General features: G+C 41.7%; 1 protein-coding gene across 3 annotated transcripts in view; it reads right to left on the minus strand.

Annotated features, from left to right (window-relative positions):
• phkb (phosphorylase kinase, beta) overlaps positions 1–19837 on the minus strand; it is a 274547-nt gene that overhangs the window by 246717 nt on the left and 7993 nt on the right. For all 3 annotated transcript variants that reach the window (XM_072279636.1, XM_072279637.1, XM_072279635.1), the window contains 2 exons: positions 19447–19533; positions 12566–12704 (listed from right to left, as the gene is read on the minus strand). In XM_072279636.1, coding sequence (XP_072135737.1) covers positions 12566–12704; positions 19447–19533 — 226 coding nt within the window. The remainder of the gene's footprint in view (positions 1–12565; positions 12705–19446; positions 19534–19837) is intronic.

Below are 19837 nucleotides of genomic sequence, written 5' to 3' on the forward strand. Positions count from 1 at the left end.
CCTCCCTCCAAGCATAGTAGGTTTTCTCTGACCATGAGGGTAGAAAGGAGTAATTGAAACAGATTGGTGTTTATACATACAGAGGTCTCTGGTAAATTCAGAACGCTCCTAATCTGATTTAGAATTCTGATGGAATATTTCAAAACAAAACTCAAACTTTTAGATGTCCCAGGCTTCTTTAACTTAGAGAACAGCATGGCTGGCAAGGAGGAATTGACAACAGAGTTAGACTCCATACATAGATACAAGGGAGCCCCAGGGGCTAGGCTATCCGGAGCCCCCTGTTGCCAAAACATTAAAGCCCTAGAATTGACAGCCCAATAACAATGTCTAAATACAGGTAATCCCAGCCCTCCTTCAGACTTGGGCTTTTGTAAATGAATTTTCGAAATCCTGTGATCCTTATAATTCCAGATATAAGACAATATTAGGAGTCCAATTCTTTAAAGAAAGCTGACATAAGAAAAATGGGGAGATTTCGACAAAGATAGAGAAACCTAGGAAGGGAAACCATTTTAATTGAATTTATACAACCAATCATGGACCAAGGTAGGGTTTTCCAACTTTATATATTCTGTTTAAGTTTTGAAATAAACTCCACGAAGTTTAATTTGAATATTAATTTAGGATCTTTGGGAATTGTCAAGCCGAGATAAATAAAGTGATCTTTAACTACTTTGAATGGGACACTTGCCAAAAAACCCCACGTGCAGTCGTTGGAGAGGGGCACAAAGTCACTTTTTGTCCAATTGATTGAGTATCCTGATAGTCAGGCAAAAGAGGTGATTAAATCTAGAAGAAGAGGGACTGACTTTTGTGAGTTTTGTAAGAAGAGTATCACATGGTCAGCATATAAACTAATAAGTGTTTCAATACCTCCCACTTTCAAACCCAGAATATTTGGGTGACTTCTTATTTTTAGGGCAAGGGGCTCTATCGCGACGGCAAAAAGGGCCGGCGAGAGAGGGCACCCCGCTGGACTGAACGGTGTAGGGGAAACAGAGTTGAATTGTCACCATTAGTTATAATAGAACACATTGGGCTGGCATATAACAGTTTTACCCAAGGTACAAATAACTCCCTGAACCCAAACCTGTAGAGTGACTCAAATGTGTAAGTCCACTCAATCTGGTCAAAAGCCTTCTGTGCATCAAGGGACAAAATTGCTGCCCCACTAGCCTTCCCATGATCAGCATATATAGTATTAAGGAGGCATCTGACATTGGAAAAAGAGAACCTACCTGGGACAAATCCTGTCTGATCAGGATGAATGATAGATGACAAATGCTTATTTAGTCAGTTAGCCAGCATTTTAGTAATTACCTTTCTATCAAAATTCTGAAGTGTAATGGGCCTATAGCTGGCCGGGTCTGTTTCCTCTTTACTTTTCTTTAAAATGAGGGAAATGTTAGCCTCATACAATGTTCTAGGGAAGGTTTTCTCTCTCTTAGAGCAAGATATCATTCTGAGGAGAAGTGGGGCAAGAGAATCACAGCATTTCTTATGAAGTTCACAGCCAAATCCAACTGGCCCAGCAGCCTTGCCAGACTGAAATGACTTAATGGCAGAAGTTATTTCTTCCAATGTGAAGTCAGAATCTAAGTCCTCCCTAGCAGTGTCACTAAGTTTCGGCATTACAAAAGAATCAAAGAGGTCATTCAAATCAGATTGAGAGGCATTGCATTTAGAAGTTCACAGTAAAATTCTTTAAAACAGTCATTTATCTCCTTGGGGGTTAGTTAGCAAGGTACCCGCCCTCAATCTAATGCAATGAATTAATCTTAGGGCCTGGGCGCCCCTGAACTGCCGCGCCAGGAGCTTCTCAGGCTTGTCCCCCATTTCGAAATACTTTTGTCTTAATTTTAAGAGGAGGTTATTTATTTGACTACCCAAAATACAATTGTACCCATATTTAAGCTTCATTATTTTATTATAATCTTCAGAGGATTTCAAAGCCTGGTATGTCGCTTCGAGGGTTGGGAGAGTATTCTCAATCACTAATAATTGCCCGTCTCTCTCCCTCTTAGCAGCGGATTCATATGAAATTATATACCCATGAATTACAACTTTTAATGTCTCCCAGAGTGCGGAATCTGACACCTCGCCGTTATTGTTCATTTCTAGAAAATCTTTTTAATCTGGTGGTGATATATTCTACAAATTTCTTATCGGCGAGTAGGGAGGGGTTAAAATGCCAGGAATAGATTTGTTTGGAAAGGGAGAGATTTAGGGACATTGTCAGGGGCTATGGTCAGAAATTAATCTATTATGATATTTTGTATTGGTAACACGAGATATTAAATGAGTCAACCAAAAAATAGTCTATTCTACTATAAGATTTGTGAACATGAGAATAATAAGGATAGTCCTTATCGGTGGGATATTGAACTCGCCAAATATCTACTGAATTCCTAGATCTAATCAAATTATTTAGGACCTGCACTGACACGCTATTTGAGGGCGGGCGGGAGGACAACCTACCTAAATATGGATCTAGGTAGCAATTCAAGTCACTGCCGATTATTGTATTTGAATTATTGGCATCCGGAAGTAAATCAAAAAAAAAACTTTCCTAAACAAATTTGGCTCGTCTGTGTTTGGACCATAAATATTAAGGAAGGTTAGCGAAAACGAATTAGTGTTCCCAGAGATCATAATAAACCTGCCGAGAGGATCTGTGGTCATGGAAGTGAGATGAAATGGAATATTTTTCCTAAGGAGGATAGCCACACCACAGGCATGAGAAGTAAATGGTGACTGGTAAACCTCCGATATCCAGCTAGACCTCAATCTGTGTTGCTCAGTTACTTTGATATGGGTTTCCTGTAGAAAAATCACATCTGCAGATAGAGATTTGAGGTGTCTAAAAACTTTATCCCTCTTAACAACATGACCAAGGCCCTTAACATTCCACGAGACTATTGTAATATCTTTACCCCCCAGCTGCGTTCTACTGCAAGGCCTCTGCATATGAGAATAAAAAAGAGATTATTAGAGTTAAGGCACAAACATAGCAAACAATGCAAAATAACTGGCAGCCTCAGAACAACACAACATACACAAAAAAAATGTCTGAGCTATAAACAAGAACAACACACACTCTAACCTACCCCCTTCACGTCTCCCTAAACCAGATACATAGTTCCCCATTTCCATCCCAAAAGGAGCTGTTGGGCAGGTAACTAACATTACACAATTATCACAAACCCCCTCTCTGTGAAAATTTATAACACAAATTATATAATACCGTTAAACAAATGCTATTAGGGCTGGGGAGAGTTATCCAATGTCCGCACCTGAAGCTGAACATTCATGACACCAACTCAAATTTAACCCTTATAATAACAAAATTATTTAGAACATTCTCTGCAATTAAATCCCAGTGCGGCATACAGCATTGCAAAGCTACATATAACAATCAGGTCCATCCCCTTATCCCAACATGGAAACCGGCACAAATATGAACTGAGTAAACAGTGTCAATATATCTACTCCCTTTTGCGTGCGTTATTCCTTTCCAAGAATTGTGCTGCTTCTATCGGGTCGTCGTATACTTTAGGCGCTCTTCCATCTTGATGATAAATATAGAGCCTAGTCAGATACCGCAGGGTGTGCTTGATTCCTCTATCACGCAGAGTTTGCAGTACATCACGAAAGGCATGACGTTGAGTCATCACCTCATTAGTATAGTCCGGGAAGATCAAGACCTTGTTTCCCTTGTACTCCACGGGTTGTAGTCTGCTGTGGCGCAGGATCAGCTCTTTCACTTGAAAGTGATGGATACGTGCCAAGGTGGTGTGCGGTTTAGCGCCAGCAGCCGGCTTTGGCAGGAGAGAGCGATGTGCACAATCGACTTTAACTGGGTACGGGAAATGCTCTTCCCTGAGCAACTTGGGAATCAGTATGGAAACAAATTCAGTAGGTTTACCATCCTCCTCACCCTCTTGTATCCCGACAATCTTAATATTATGTCTCTGGGAACGAGCCTCTTAGGTCATGCACTTTAGCTTCAAACTAGCTATTTTGTCTCATTAGCTCTGAATACTTAGTTTCAAGCTCTTGCACGCGTGCTTCAAGGTCGCTAGTGGTTAGTTCTTAATTAGCCACACGGGCTTGTAAGTCAGCCTGTGAGGCCACAAGCGTCTGAAACTTGGTCTCAAAAACATCAATGCCGTTGTTAATGCCGCGCAGAACTGACTCAGAAATCTCGTGACCTAATTCCTTGCAAATGGCCTAAGTTTTATCTGGCGGTATCTCAGACGTGGAGAAGTTCTTTACAGACCCCTTGTTAACACTAACTTCGGTAGTTTGGCAGTCGGCAGCCTTGGCTTTATTTGCCTTTGGCATTGTCAAACTTTTCCAGACACTTAGTTTAAACATACACTGTTGGCCTATGAATGAATAAAACATGGTATAATAGTAATTTTATCGAGGCCTTGGAGGGCAGCGATGACCAAACACGTCTAATCCATACGCGTGCACACTAGCGCCCCCCACATTGTTAGAAATATTACAGAAAACTATCCACCCCCCCGCCCCCAATTGTAGTTCCTATGGAACAGGCAGCTGTTTGAAATCGTTGGGGGACATGCAGACAATTGCAGCACTGGAACCTGATTTTAGACATAGTCGGAGATGTTTATTCAACTCCTACAGTCTGTGGAGGACTCAGCTCCATCATGTCAGACTGTTCCAACTGCGGACTGCTCACTCCGAGCTACGCATAAGTTGTATAAGTAGTGTAAATGGATTTCGTGATTAGACTTGTGTCCCATTCCCAAGGTATCTCATCATATAAATGCAATATTCCAACATTTGATAAAACCTGAAATCTAAAACACTTGCAGCCCCAAGCACTGCAGATAAGGAATGCTGAACCTGAAATAACAATTAATATACTTCTGGGAAAAAAGTTTCAAGATACATTTACTATCAAAGTAAGCATGCAGTATACAACGCTGAGATTTGGCTTCTCCAGGCAGCCACGAAACAATGAAAACCATGGAAGCCATCTAAAGAAAAACTTCAATTGCAGTCTAATTGAACTACAGGCTAATCCATAAACTGCAGACCCAGAACTTTGGTACCATCTTCATACAGCATCGAGGGACAAAGAGAGATCGTCATATGCATACACCTCCCTCCAAAGGCAGCAAGTGAGAGGCTGGTAGACTGAGCTGAACACTTGCTCGCCTTCTGCATTTGCCTCAATGTCTCAAACTTCCTCAATGCTTTAAATTGGAGAGATCAACAAGAAATGGAGTCGATCATGGGCTCGCTAAGCCTCTTTGCCTTGAGCCCACTTGCCTGACACCTTCTCAGGACAGCAAAGCACATATCAATTCTGAAAACACACCTTCAAACCATAGATCATAGGCTCCAACAGTATCAGAAATAGATTTAAAAGAAAAAGACGCAAAAGGACTGAAACAGTTCGTGGACTATCTGGTAGATGTCACTCAAGGTAGCGTAGTTCACAATTATATTTGTACCACGATAAAGTTGTAGTAGAGACACTATTCAAAGAAGGAAGTCTGAGAGTCAGAACGGGAGTGCGGAGGAAGACAATTTTGAATTTTTCAGTTTTTTTCCCCATCGGCGTTCAGAGAGGCGGGACTGCGCAGGCGTGTGACATCGGGCAGTGAAGCGCGGAAGATTTAAAAGGGCAGAAATCCTGCTTCGGGTTTGATTCGAAGAAGGAAGTCTGAGAGTCGGAGTGGGAGTGCAGAGGAAAACATTTTTGAATTTTTCAGTTTTTTTTCCCATCAGCGTTCAGAGAGGCAGGACTGCGCAGGCTTGTGACGTCAGGCAGCGAAGCGCGGAAGATTTAAAAGGAACAGAGCCTCATACAGCAGGCAGCGTAGTTTGCGGGCAGCGGAGTGAGCCGGGAGCAGAGTGAAGGCTTAAGGGCTTCGGCTCAACGGGCTTAGCAGGAAACGGGCGAGGCGAGGAAGGTTTGGTATTCATTTTTTGTTGTTATTTGAGGAGAGGGGCAGTATGAGTGTGAGGGCAGTTTGTTGTTCTCGGTGCTGGATGTGGGAGGCCCTGGAGTCTCCAAGCCTCCCGGACATCCACATCTGCGCCAGGTGCGCTGAGATGCAGCTCCTAAGGGACCGCGTTAGGGAACTGGAGTTGCAGCTCGATGACCTTCGTCTGGTCAGGGAGAGTGAGGAGTTGATAGAGAGGAGTTACAGGCAGGTGGTCACACCAGGACCACGGGAGGCCGACCAGTGGGTCACGGTTAGGAGGGGGAAGTGGAAGAGTCAGGTAATAGAGAGTACCCCAATGGCTGTGCCCCTTGACAATAGGTACTCCTGTTTGAGTACTGTTGGGGGGGGGGGGGAACAGCTTACCCAGGGGAAGCGACAGTGGCCATGCCTCTGGCACAGAGTCCAGCCCTGTAGCTCAGAAGGGTAGGGAAAGGAAGAGGAGGGCAGTTGTAATAGGGGACTCGATAGTAAGGGGGTCAGATAGGTGATTCTGTGGACGCAGTCCAGAGACCCGGATGGTAGTTTGCCTCCCTGGTGCTAGGGTCCGGGATATTTCTGATCGTGTCCAAGATATCCTGAAGTGGGAGGGTGAGGAGCCAGAGGTCGTGGTACATATAGGTACCAATGACATAGATAGGAAAAGGGAAGAGGTCCTGAAAGGAGAATATAGGGAGCTAGGAAGGGAGTTGAGAAAAAGGACCGCAAAGGTAGTAATCTCGGGATTACTGCCTGTGCCACGTGACAGTGAGAGTAGGAATGCAATGAGGTGGAGGATAAATGTGTGGCTGAAGGATTGGAGCAGGGGGCAGCGATTCAAGTTTTTGGATCATTGGGACCTCTTTTGGCACAGGCGTGACCTGTACAAAAAGGACGGGTTACACTTGAATCCTAGAGGGACCAATATCCTGGCAGGGAGATTAGCGAGGGCTACTGAGGTGACTTTAAACTAGAATGGTTGGGGGGTGGGAATCAAATAAAAGAAGCTAGGCAAGAGGAGGTTAGTTCACAACAGGGGATGGGAACCAGTGCAGAGAGACAGAGGGGTGTAAAATGAGGGTAGAAGCAAAAAGTAGTAAGGTGAAAAGTAAAAGTGGCAGGCCGACAAATCCAGGGCAAGCATCAAAAAGGGCCACTTTTCAACATAATTGTATAAGGGCTAAGAGTGTTGTAAAAGCGAGCCTGAAGGCTTTGTGTGTCAATGCAAGGAGCATTCGTAACAAGGTGGATGAATTAAAAGTGCAGATTGTTATTAATGAATATGATATAGTTGGGATCACAGAGACATGGCTCCAGGGTGACCAAGGATGGGAGCTCAACATTCAGGGATATTCAATATTCAGGAGGGATAGACATGAAAGAAAAGGAGGTGGGGTGGCGTTGCTGGTTAAAGAGGAGATTAACGCAATAGAAAGGGAGGACATAAGCCGGGAGGATGTGGAATCGATATGGATAGAGCTGCATAACACTAAGGGGCAGAAAACGCTGCTGGGAGTTGTGTACAGGCCACCTAACAGTAGTAGTGAGGTTGGGGATGGTATTAAACAGGAAATTAGAAATGTGTGCAATAAAGGAACATCAGTTATAATGGGTGACTTCAATCTACATGTAGATTGGGTGAATCAAATTGGTAAGGGTGCTGAGGAAGAGGATTTCTTGGAATGTATGCAGGATGGTTTTTTGAACCAACATGTCGAGGAACCAACTAGAGAGCAGGCTATTCTAGACTGGGTATTGAGCAATGAGGAAGGGTTAATTAGCAATCTTGTCCTGAGAGGCCCCTTGGGTAAGAGTGACCATAATATGGTGGAATTCTTCATTAAGATGGAGAGTGACATAGTTAATTCAGAAACAAAGGTTCTGAACTTAAAGAAGGGTAACTTTGAAGGTATGAGACGTGAATTACCTAAGATAGACTGGCAAATGACACTTAAGGGGTTGACAGTGGATATGCAATGGCAATCATTTAAAGATCGCATGGATGAACTACAACAATTGTTCATCCCAGTTTGGCAAAAGAATAAATCAAGGAAGGTAGTGCACCCGTGGCTGACAAGGGAAATTAGGGATAGTATCAATTCCAGAGAAGAAGCATAGAAATTAGCCAGAAAAAGTGGCTCACCTGAGGACTGGGAGAAATTCAGAGTCCAGCGGAGGAGGACAAAGGGCTTAATTAGGAAGGGGAAAAAAGATTATGAGAGAAAACCGGCAGGGAACATAAAAACTGACTGTAAAAGCTTTTATAGATATGTGAAAAGAAAAAGATTGGTTAAGACAAATGTAGGTCCCCTACAGACAGAAACAGGTGAATTGATTATGGGGAGCAAGGACATGGCAGACCAATTGAATAATTACTTTGGTTCTGTCTTCACTGAGGAGGACATAAATAATCTACCGGAAATAGTAGGGGACAGAGGGTCCAGTGAGATGGAGGAACTGAGGGAAATACATGTTAGTAGGGAAGTGGTGTTAGGTAAATTGAAAGGATTAAAGACGGATAAATCCCCAGGGCCAGATGGTCTGCATCCCAGAGTGCTTAAGGAAGTAGCCCAAGAAATAGTGGATGCATTAGTGATAATTTTTCAAAACTCTTCAGATTCTGGACTAGTTCCTGAGGATTGGAGAGTGGCTAATGTAACCCCTCTTTTTAAAAAAGGAGGGAGAGAGAAACCAGGGAATTATAGACCGGTTAGCCCAACATCGGTGGTGGGGAAACTGCTAGAGTCAGTTATCAAAGATGTGATAACGGCACATTTGGAAAATGGTGAAATCATCAGACAAAGTCAGCATGGATTTGTGAAAGGAAAATCATGTCTGACGAATCTCATAGAATTTCTTGAGGATGTAACTAGTAGAGTGGATAGGGGAGAATCAGTGGATGTGGTATATTTGGATTTTCAAAAGGCTTTTGACAAGGTCCCACACAGGAGATTAGTGTGCAAACTTAAAGCACACGGTATTGGGGGTAAGGTATTGATGTGGATAGAGAATTGGTTGGCAGACAGGAAGCAAAGAGTGGGAATAAACGGGACCTTTTCAGAATGGCAGGCAGTGACTAGTGGGGTACCACAAGGCTCAGTGCTGGGACCCCAGTTGTTTACAATATATATTAATGACTTGGATGAGGGAATTAACTGCAGCATCTCCAAGTTTGCGGATGACACGAAGCTGGGCGGCCGTGTTAGCTGTGAGGAGGATGCTAAGAGGATGCAGGGTGACTTGGATAGGTTAGATGAGTGGGCAAATTCATGGCAGATGCAATTTAGTGTGGATAAATGTGAAGTTATCCACTTTGGTGGCAAAAACAGGAAAACAGATTATTATCTGAATGGTGGCCAATTAGGAAAAGGGAAGGTGCAACTAGACCTGGGTGTCATTATACACCAGTCATTGAAAGTGGGCATGCAGGTACAGCAGGCGGTGAAAAAGGCAAATGGTATGCTGGCATTTATAGCGAGAGGATTCGAGTACAGGAGCAGGGAGGTACTACTGCAGTTGTACAAGGCCTTGGTGAGACCACATCTGGAGTATTGTGTGCAGTTTTGGTCCCCTAATCTGAGGAAAGACATCCTTGCCATAGAGGGAGTACAAAGAAGGTTCACCAGATTGATTCCTGTGATGGCAGGACTTTCATATAATGAAAGACTGGATGAACTAGGCTTATACTCGTTGGAATTTAGAAGATTGAGGGAGGATCTTATCGAAACGTATAAAATCCTAAAAGGATTGGACAGGCTAGATGCAGGAAGATTGTTCCCAATGTTGGGGAAGTCCAGAACGTGGGGTTACAGTTTGAGGATAAAGGGGAAGCCTTTGAGGACCGAGATTAGGAAAAACTTCTTCACACAGAGAGTGGTGAATCTGTGGAATTCTCTGCCGCAGGAAACAGTTGAGGCCAGTTCATTGGCTATATTTAAGAGGGAGTTAGATATGGCCCTTGTGGCTAAAGGGATCAGGGGGTATGGAGGGAAGGCTGGTACAGGGTTCTGAGTTGGATGATCAGCCATGATCATACTGAATGGCGGTGCAGGCTCGAAGGGCCGAATGGCCTACTCCTGCACCTATTTTCTATGTTTCTATGTTTCTATTACCAAGCGTTATGTAAACAATACCAAAATGGACTGACCAAAATGGTGTCACAGCAGGTATTCAACTATAACATTTTATCACAGCAATAACATGAATTTTGTGAGGTGGTAAATCAAGACTTGCACATCATCATACTTAAAAGGAGTAGTTGGTTTTGAATTTGCTTTAACTTGAATTTAACTGTTACAAATTAAACAAAATGCTTTAAATTTACATTTACTTATATCTGACATCCGATTAGACTTCAAGGTGGTAAACTAAATATATGCCTACAAATATTTAAATCTCAACTAGGTGGTATGCTCACAGCCTTGGACCTCCAGGCTGTGAGCATACCTCCAGTCGAGGCAACACGTTATACAACTTCCCAACTACTAACACCAACTTCTGTGGCACACCAGCAGTTATGCATCTCCAATATGGTACGACAAATAAAATTATTCATAAATGAATAATGGAGCCTCAGCTTTAGATCAATGGTAACCGGCCTAACTGAGGCAATGATATTGCCACAAGTGTAAATAGCTTAACCCTGTCATAGGAAGTGGTCATTTGCACTTCAAAAAGTTAACACTATGTTATTTATTGCTTTTAATCTATGGCTTAATGTTGACTTAAGTTTGACTACATTCAGAACATGCCAATTTTCATTGGATGCTCTTCAGAAGATTATGCAACCATCAGCAATCATCCCCATCGTGAATAGACATTTCTGAAGCACACAGAGAATGTCAACCTTACAGTACTGACAAAAGTAGATGTGCCCAATGGAATGGGACCAAATATTTTTTATTAAATCAATACTCAAAGGGAATATTAATTTCAAATTCCACCTGAGCAAGACCTTTTCAGGCCAATTGCATTGGCGGATGCAGAGTCACATGTACATGCATCAGATGAACAATAAGATTTTTCAGCAATAAATTGGCTGCAGTACAAGTATTAATAATATCAGGAACACTTGCTTTTACAAAAAAGCACATGAAAATAGAAGCACTTGTAGGCCTCCCCAAGTCTGTGCTGCCATTCAAAATGAACATGGCTGATCAATTCTGACTTCCAACTCCTCTTATGTTCTAATTCCCCATAGCACTTAATTCCTTAAACCTTTCAAATAGTCAACCATCTGCACATCAAATGTATCTAGTCATCTGGCTCCCACCAACCTCAGTCACAGAATTGCAGAGAGTCTCTACAATTCTGTAGCAGAAATTTCTATGCAACTCGGTTTAAAATGACCAGTATATTTTAGTTATGTTCTGTTGTTTGCGATTCACCCATGAGTGAAAATATCAACACCTAACCTGTCAAGTTCCTTAGGATCTTGTATGTTTAAATAAGGTCATCACTCATTCTTGAAAACTCCAAGGACTTTGCAGACTCTCTTGGCAGGACAACAATCTCATCCCAAGAATTCACATGGTGAATTTCCTTTCAACTGTTTCCAATGCTACTGTATTCTTTTCATGGTAAGGAAACAAAAAGCACGCATAGCATTTCAGATGTGGCTTCAATAACACCCTATACTACTGTTACAAACCACTCCCCCACCATACTTAACTCCAATTCCTTTGCAATAAAGGCCAACATGCTGTCTGCCTTCTAAACCACAATTGGACCTGTAGACTAACCTTTTGTAATTCATAGTCACAAACACCTATGCTCCCTCCAAATTTCTCTTAAATCACAGAACCTGACCTTGCACTTTCCACTTTAAACTCCACGTGCCAGATTTTTGCCCAATCACTCAGCTAAGTATAACCCACTGCAAAAATCACAATGCCCACATCAAATATGCCCTTCCAATTAATTTCCTATCAGTGGCAAATCTTACATTTTGTTCCTTCCTTCAGGCCATTAGTGTAAATAAATGAAAGTCAAGAACCAATACCTGTTTTTTTTTGCGTCCAGTTACATCATTCGAGCCTGAAAATAACTCATTTAATCCAACTCTGTCTCATGTAACAGACAGTTTTCAATCCATGCTAACACACTCTCCCCAGTATACGAGTCCCTTGGACTCAAACACAGTCTCTAATGTGGCATCTTGGAAATCTAAATATATTCCATTAACAAGCTCCGTACAATCAACTCTCCCTGTCACATTCTCAAATTCAAGCAAGTTTGACAAAAACAATTTACCATTCTTAAACTACATTGACTAAGTTTAATTATATTCAGCTTTACTCAATGACTGGTTAGTTGTCTTTGATCGTTGACTGCAACAGCTTGAAACAATAAAAGTCAAACTGACTTATAGCTTGCCTTCCATTTTTGTCTTTTTAAAGTAATGTTTTTAGCAGATTTAATTAATTACTTCCATTTGGTGTACTGATCCTGGATCTACAATCCACGCTCTAGAAACAGATTACCAATTACTAGGATCTATTTATCTGACATGATGACTGAACTTCAATGGCCAAGTCGTACAAAGACAAAATCTATAAAATTTGATATTAAATCAAAAAATACACAAGAAATGCACCTACCTATAAGCTAATGCAACAGCCCAAATACCAGCAGCACAATAAAGGCAATCTCGAACTTTTGCTTTATTACAATTGCCAACTGTTTTGTTGGGGAATAGGCCTGTGGCAGCACTCTGATAGTTCAATACAGTCGATTTTACTGAAAGAAAGCAGAAATAGATTCAAAATTAGCTCAGCAAATGCGTGTCTATACTCTGTAGATTATCAAAAAAGTATAATACAAGAATACTGGTTAAAAATTTAAAATATATTATCATCCATTAGCAAACAATGAATTTATCAGCACAAATAAAAATCTGAGAACCATAGCGAGCGGGAAAACAATAATCAGCCTACTGCCTCGAAGCCAAGTTTGATACTTATACAAACTATAAGTTTCATGTAAAAAAACATGTAAATTTCATGTAAAAATAAGACTGGGAGCGACACAAGCCCAGATGAAGTCAATGCTTCTTATGCTCAATTTGACTGTCAAAACAAGAAAGCACCTTCATGAAATCCCAAAGACCCTGTCTCTGAGGTCAACATGAGAGCATCCTTCAAGAGGGTGAATCCATGGCAAGCATCCAGCCCAGATGGGGTTCCTGGCCGAATACTGAACACCTATGCTGATCAATTGGCTGGGCTGTTCTCCGATATCTTTAACCTCTCGCTTCAGCAGTCTGAGGTACCCACCTGCTTCAATTATATCATTGCCACAATGACGATCATCCAGTAGCACTTAGGTCCACTGTGATGAAGTGCTTTGAGAGGTTGGTGATGAAGCACATCAACTCCTGCCTGAGAAGTGATTTGCTTACCATTCAACAGCAGATGCCATTTCATTCAGTCTTCACTCAACCCCAGAAAATCTGAACAGTGAAGATGCATTCATCAACATCATTGACTACAGCTCAGCATTCAATACCATCATCCCCTCAAAACTAATCAGTGAGCTCCAAGACCTAGCCCTCAATATCTCCTTGTGCAACTGCATTCTTGAATTCCTCACTTGCAGATCCCAGTCAGTTTGGATTGGCAACAACATCTCCTCCACAATCATCATCAGCACAGGAGCATCACAAGACTGTGTGCTTAGTCCCAGCACTACTCACTTTATACTTACAACAGTGAAGCTAAGCACACTTCTAATGCTATAACGTTTGTTAATAACACCACTGTGGTTGACTGAATTAAAGGTGGTGATAAATCAGCATTTTGGACAGAGAATGAAAATCTGGCAGAGTGGTGCCACAATAACCACCTCTGACTCAATGTGAGAAGGACCAAGGAGCTGATTATTGACTATTGAAGCAGTAAACTAGAAGCCCATGAGTCAGTCCTCATGGGGATCAGAGGTGGAGAGAGGTTATCAAATTAAATTCCTTGGTGTGATCATTTCAGAGGATTTGTCCTGTGTCCAGCATGTAAATGCCATTACAAAAAGAAAAGCACACCAGTACCTCTACTTGCTTGGAAGCTTGCAAAGATTCCGCATGACATCTAAAACTTTGACTATCTTCAATAGATGTGTGGTGAAAAGTATGTCGATTGGCTGCACCACAACCCAGTATGGAAACACAACTGCCCTTGAAAGGGAAAACCTACAAAAAGCAGTGGATATAGCCCAGTCCATCATGGGTAATGCCCTCCCACCACTGAGCAAATCTACATGAACTGCTGTTGCAGGAGTGAACGTTCATCAGCAAGGACCCCCACCATCTAGGCGATGCTCTCTTCTCGCTGCTGCCATCAGGAAAGAGGTACAGGAGCTTTGAGACCCACACTACCAGGTTCAGGAACAATTATTACCCCACAACCATGTTTCAATCTTCACTCAACTTCACACACCAACACTGAACTACTCCTACAACCTATGGACTCAATATCAAGGACTCTTCATCTCATGTTCTCTCAGGGTTGTATATGCACTCTGACAATGAAATTATTTTGAACTGTGATGTCTGATTTGTTATGTACCTGTACCAAGTGTGTTGTTCTTTCATTTTCTTTCATTATGTGCTCTTTTAATTCTTATTCTGAATAATTTTATGATAAAGATGCAAACAGCGAATACATTTTAAGTCTAGGCCCTACTAAAATGCAAGGAAAATGTGTAGATCATACATTAACAGTAAAGTCCCAGAAACAACCAAATTATTTACTTCTTTAAAAAAATTTGTTGACTGATTGAGTATTTTATATATCAATGATTGATAGCTTGCTTTTTGCCTCCAAATAATGACACAGCCTGCAGCACTAGTTCAAAACCATGAGGAAAAGGTTTCAACACACAAGATCCAGGGTGAGCCAGCCAACTGATACAAAGAGCATATCGGTGGAGACCTACTTTCCAGATTTGAGGCTTGTGTCCAGTGATGTGCTTCAGGGATCAATGCTGGGTCCTCTATTGATTATCATATACAGTGGATTCTTGTTGATTGGGACACATTGGGACCAGTACATTTTGGCCCAATTAAGCCGACATTTCATGGAAATAGTTTTTAAAAAAGTATTTAAAAAAGACAGACATTTAACTGAGTAACAAATTCAAAACAATTTAGAACATTATCAATACTACTACAGTACTATAAAACTGAATTAGATCCTAACAGGTATCGGCAGAGAAATTCAACCTGTGTATGCTGCAATGTATAGGGTGTTACGTACCCTGTAACTGGTTTGCCAAACCAGCAGAAATGGACCACTAGTTGGAGTCTGGATTACTGGAAGCTAATAAAGTTTTATTAAAGAAATAAGTAATACAGTACTCTAATTGGACGAATGTAAATGCAACAGGTTAGTAATTATAAAACACACATGTACACAGAACTAGGGTAATAGGAATCAACCAAGCTCTATTGCAGTCTAGGGGTAAAATGATCAGTGTTAAGTGACGCAGAGTTCAGTTCAGCTTAGTACAGTTCACAGTATTCGCTGTTGTGCCGTTGGGGGAGGGGGAGGGGGGGAGAGGAGAGAGACAGAGACAGAGAGAGAGAGAGAGACAGAGAGAGAGACAGAGAAAAAATGAAAATTTTGATTCAAACAGACCTTTGATGTTCTTCGCAGTTAGCTTTCAGGCAAACCCTTTCATGTCATCTGTGGTCACGGACTGTGACCCCTCCGTTCCGGATACGACCGTTCTTCCGCGGTGAACCCAGCACCCAGGCAAGGGCGGACACACACACCAGGTTCCCGCCGATCATCCCTTTTCACCCTGTCAGTCTACGGTCGGTTCCCTCGAAGCAGACCTCCAACTCCCACCAACTTGTGGGGGCACACCGCTCCTCCAGGGTCTCATTATCTTGTGATCTCATGGTGTGTGTTGTGCCTTAGAGAACCTGTTCTTTTTATCCCCCTGCTGGGGTATCGCCTGTCCATCAAACTTCAAACAGTTCAGGTTCAAAGCAACCAGTCTGTCAATATTCTGAAATGTGTTTCTTTCTCGTTAATCTCTCTCTTCTCCCTTATTAGCATTTTGAATGTTTCTCCATTGTCTCACTTATCTCTCTCATTAGCATCAATCTTCTGATAACTTGGTTTTTCATCACAAGGACGTCTAGGGAGAGGTAGCTCTGATGAAGGAGCTTGTTGAGTCCATTCTGGGGCAGCTCACTCACCTTTGGTCCCCACTGACACTAAGCTCTCACCTGCGGTTTCAAGTAGCTGTTTGCATGCGGACAGCAGTCACACACCAGTACACCGCTTCGACAGGTGAGCTAAACCAGTGGGCCTCAAACTCTGGTGAAATAGGGGCACGCCTATCCTAGCACGTGAAGTCAGTTCTGGCAGACTGGGTGGATGAGATCAACAGTGGGGGGTTCTGCAACGTTTTGTGGAGAGCAAAGGGCATGAGAAGGCATAGAAGAAGTCATGATTATCCAATGCAACCAAAGAAGACCTCCCCCCCCTCCCCAATTTGTGATATCTACTCGTACTACTGGACCCGGACTCGGACTCGAGGTCGAGGGTAGAACTGTCTCAGTGCAACGGCTTTTCCACTTTAAAGCTCTCCCACACTGGTTTCACTGTCATCATCAGATACCATGGACAACCAACACACTGGACAGGCCACGACCAAGCACATCTTTCCCACCCCACTTTCCACAGGGATTGCGCACAACGTGATGCCCTTGCCCATTCGACCCTCCGCACTGATCTCCCTCCTAGTACTTATCCTTGGAAGTGGAACAAGGGCCACTTCTGTCTCTACAACTCCTCCCTTACTACCACTCAGGGCCCCAAACAGTTCTCTGAGGTGAAGCAACGCTTCAACTGCAAGTCCATTGGGGTCATCTACTGTTTCTGGTGCTCCCAGTGTGGCCTCCTGTATATTGGGGAGACTAGATGTAAACCGCTTTGCTGAGCACCTTCACCCATCCACCACAAAAAGGTGGATTTCTCAGTGGCCACCCACTTCAATTCTACCTTCCATTCCCATTCCAACAGGTAGTACACAGATTTCTCCAGAACAGATGAAGGCTTTGGCACAAAACTTTGACTGTTTGCTCTTTTCCACAGATGCTTCCTGACCCGCTGAGTTCCTTCAGTAGTTTGTGTGTGTTGCTTCGGACTTCCACCATCTGCAGGTTTTCTTGTGTTGTTGTCCAGCAATCACCTGCCACCTTATACTTCTTCCTCCCCTCCTCCCACCTTCTTATTCTGACTTTTCCCCTTCTTTTCCAGTCCTAATGAAGGATCCCGACCTGAAACATCGACTGTTTACTCTTTTCCATAGTTGCTGCCTGAACTGCTGAGTTCCTCCAGCATTTTTGTGTGTGTGTTGCTTCAGATTTCCAACATCTGCAGATTTTCTCATGTTTGTAATGCACTGCCATGTTTCTTTGATTGACTGTAGATGAACAGAATCAGCCTTATGCAGATAACAGATCGTTTTCATGCAATGCTTTTGATGATTATATCTTCCAAATCTTCATTTTTATTGTAACATTCAAGATAATTGTCGATATCTTCAAATTCTTCATAGCTCCTAACTTGAAGTAGTGAAAACTTTTCATTTTCACTCCTGACCTTTTCTGGCATCTCCAAGATTGAATGCTTGAAACTGCAGTGAGCAAAACTATTCCAAAATGCCTTACTGCTTATTTCTTACCAACTACCAGTAACAAAAATCACTGTTTTATTGAGCACAAACACATGCAAATTACATTATTTAAAAACTGTTCGCTCTAAGCGTGGTGCAGCGTCTAACAGCCACACAGGTCCATGAGACTGATGATAGTTAGAAAACAACCAGCCGTCTCCTATCCCAATTAAGTGACATAGTGTCCCAAATAAACAAGGGGAATCCTGGCTATTTTTTCCGATTAGTTTCTGTTCTTTGAGAGTTGTCCCAAATAAGCAGCTGCCCTGATTAACTGATGGATTAATTAACTGGAAATCACTGTATATTAATGATGGGATGAAAACACTGGTGGATGGTTAGAAAGTACACAGGTGACATAAAGTAGGTGGTATAGTATTCAGTGAAGAACGTTATCCAAGGTTACAAGGGGGTATAGATCGACTGGGGAAGGTAGTTGGAACTAGCTCGGGCTAGTCTGAAGAGGTGCATTTTGAGAAGTTAAACCAGGCTAAGTAGTACACAATGCACGCCAGTGTGCTGGGAAATGTTGTTGAACACAGACCTGAAGGTGGCAGCACAGGTATACCAGGCAGTAAAGGAGGTACAAGGCAGGGGTGGCCAACCTTTTACATTCCATGCGTCAAATTTTTCACTCACGAGTGCAGATGCGTCATACAACTCTTATACCCCCATTCAATTCTTGTAAAAATGTTAATATACAACTCGTGTGTGGAAAAAACCACATCTGAACTCGTGCATGAAAAAATTGATAGATGGAATGTAAAAGGTTGGCCACCCCTGGTATAAGGCATGCTTGCCTTCATCAGCAGAGGCACCCAGTACAAGAGATGACAACATCATACTCCAGTAGTACAAGACATTGGTTAGGCACATGTAAGGAAAGATGTAATTAATCTGGTGAAGGTGTAGTAAAAATTCACAAGGATGTTGCCCAAGTTATCAGGAGAGTTTGGATAAACTGGCTCTGAAGCTAAGGAGACAGATGTTACAGGATAAAACTATATAAAATTATGAAGGACATGGATAGGGCAGCATCATAAGTTTTAGATGTTAGAAAAGTTACAAATTAATTGAAAAGTAGAATAAACATTTTCCCCTAAACAAAACTACCTATATTTAAATAAAGTAATTAATTTGGCGTAAAATAAAATTGAATATTTTTTGATAAAAATGTCCAATGGGATTTAAGAATACTGAATAGTGAGATATTCATATTAATAATTATTTTAATCTTCCCTTAGTCCTCAGCATTTGTCATAATAATTCTGAGTCTCATGCCTGGACCTAAAATGCAAATGTATTAATCTGTACAGAGAACAAACGTCTCATGAAAATATTCTACACAAGACTCTTGGGGATTTGGAAGAGGGGCTGGGGGGGGGGGGTGGTGGGGAAGAGAAATCAATTTTTTCCATGTTTCAACTGTTGAGATATAATCCTTGACTTCTAGTGCATTGTCATCCCTCAAAACAGCAGAAAACTGCACAGATCTTGTTGGTCTTCTAATTCTACCTTCCTTCATTTTACCAAATTTCAGTTATGAAAGAAACTAAATGAATACTCTTTGTGAAATTCATATTATAAAATAGTAGCAAAGAGAATTAAGTTCTCTAAACATTGAAAACAGAAGTTACAAATCCATTAGGTCTCTTCAGTACTTACACAATCACATTTAACACAACTGTGACAAAATAGACCATTAAGTTTATTCACTAATCACCCACTATTTTGCAGAAATTTATAAATATTACAATTAACAGGCCAGTGGTATAAAATTTGCACTGTAACATCTTACCATAACTGTAATATCTGTCAAGTTTATCTGACAAATTTTCAGACTCCAATACCTGGATTACAGTTTTAGCAGGTTCATATACAGAACCTAAAGAGAAACAAAATCATATTAGAGGATAAAATAAATCGTGCCAAAATGTATCAATGCATGTTAGTTTCATATTGCAGAAATAATTTGATGCACATCAAAAAATGACAACTGTTAACATTACATGTCCTTAACTAATCTTGAAAAAAGGAGTGTTTAATTGTCTGGCTAACTAAATTAAATACCCTGGGGTTAAGCAACAAATTCATTGTTGCACCTGTCCAATCCTAACAGCTTGGAGAAAAGGAGGGTACCGAAAATTCTAATTCCAATAACCATGCTTTAAAGTCTCATTTGTCTTCAA

Source organism: Mobula birostris, chromosome 15 (assembly GCF_030028105.1).
Source record: "Mobula birostris isolate sMobBir1 chromosome 15, sMobBir1.hap1, whole genome shotgun sequence".
NCBI lineage: Eukaryota > Metazoa > Chordata > Chondrichthyes > Myliobatiformes > Myliobatidae > Mobula > Mobula birostris.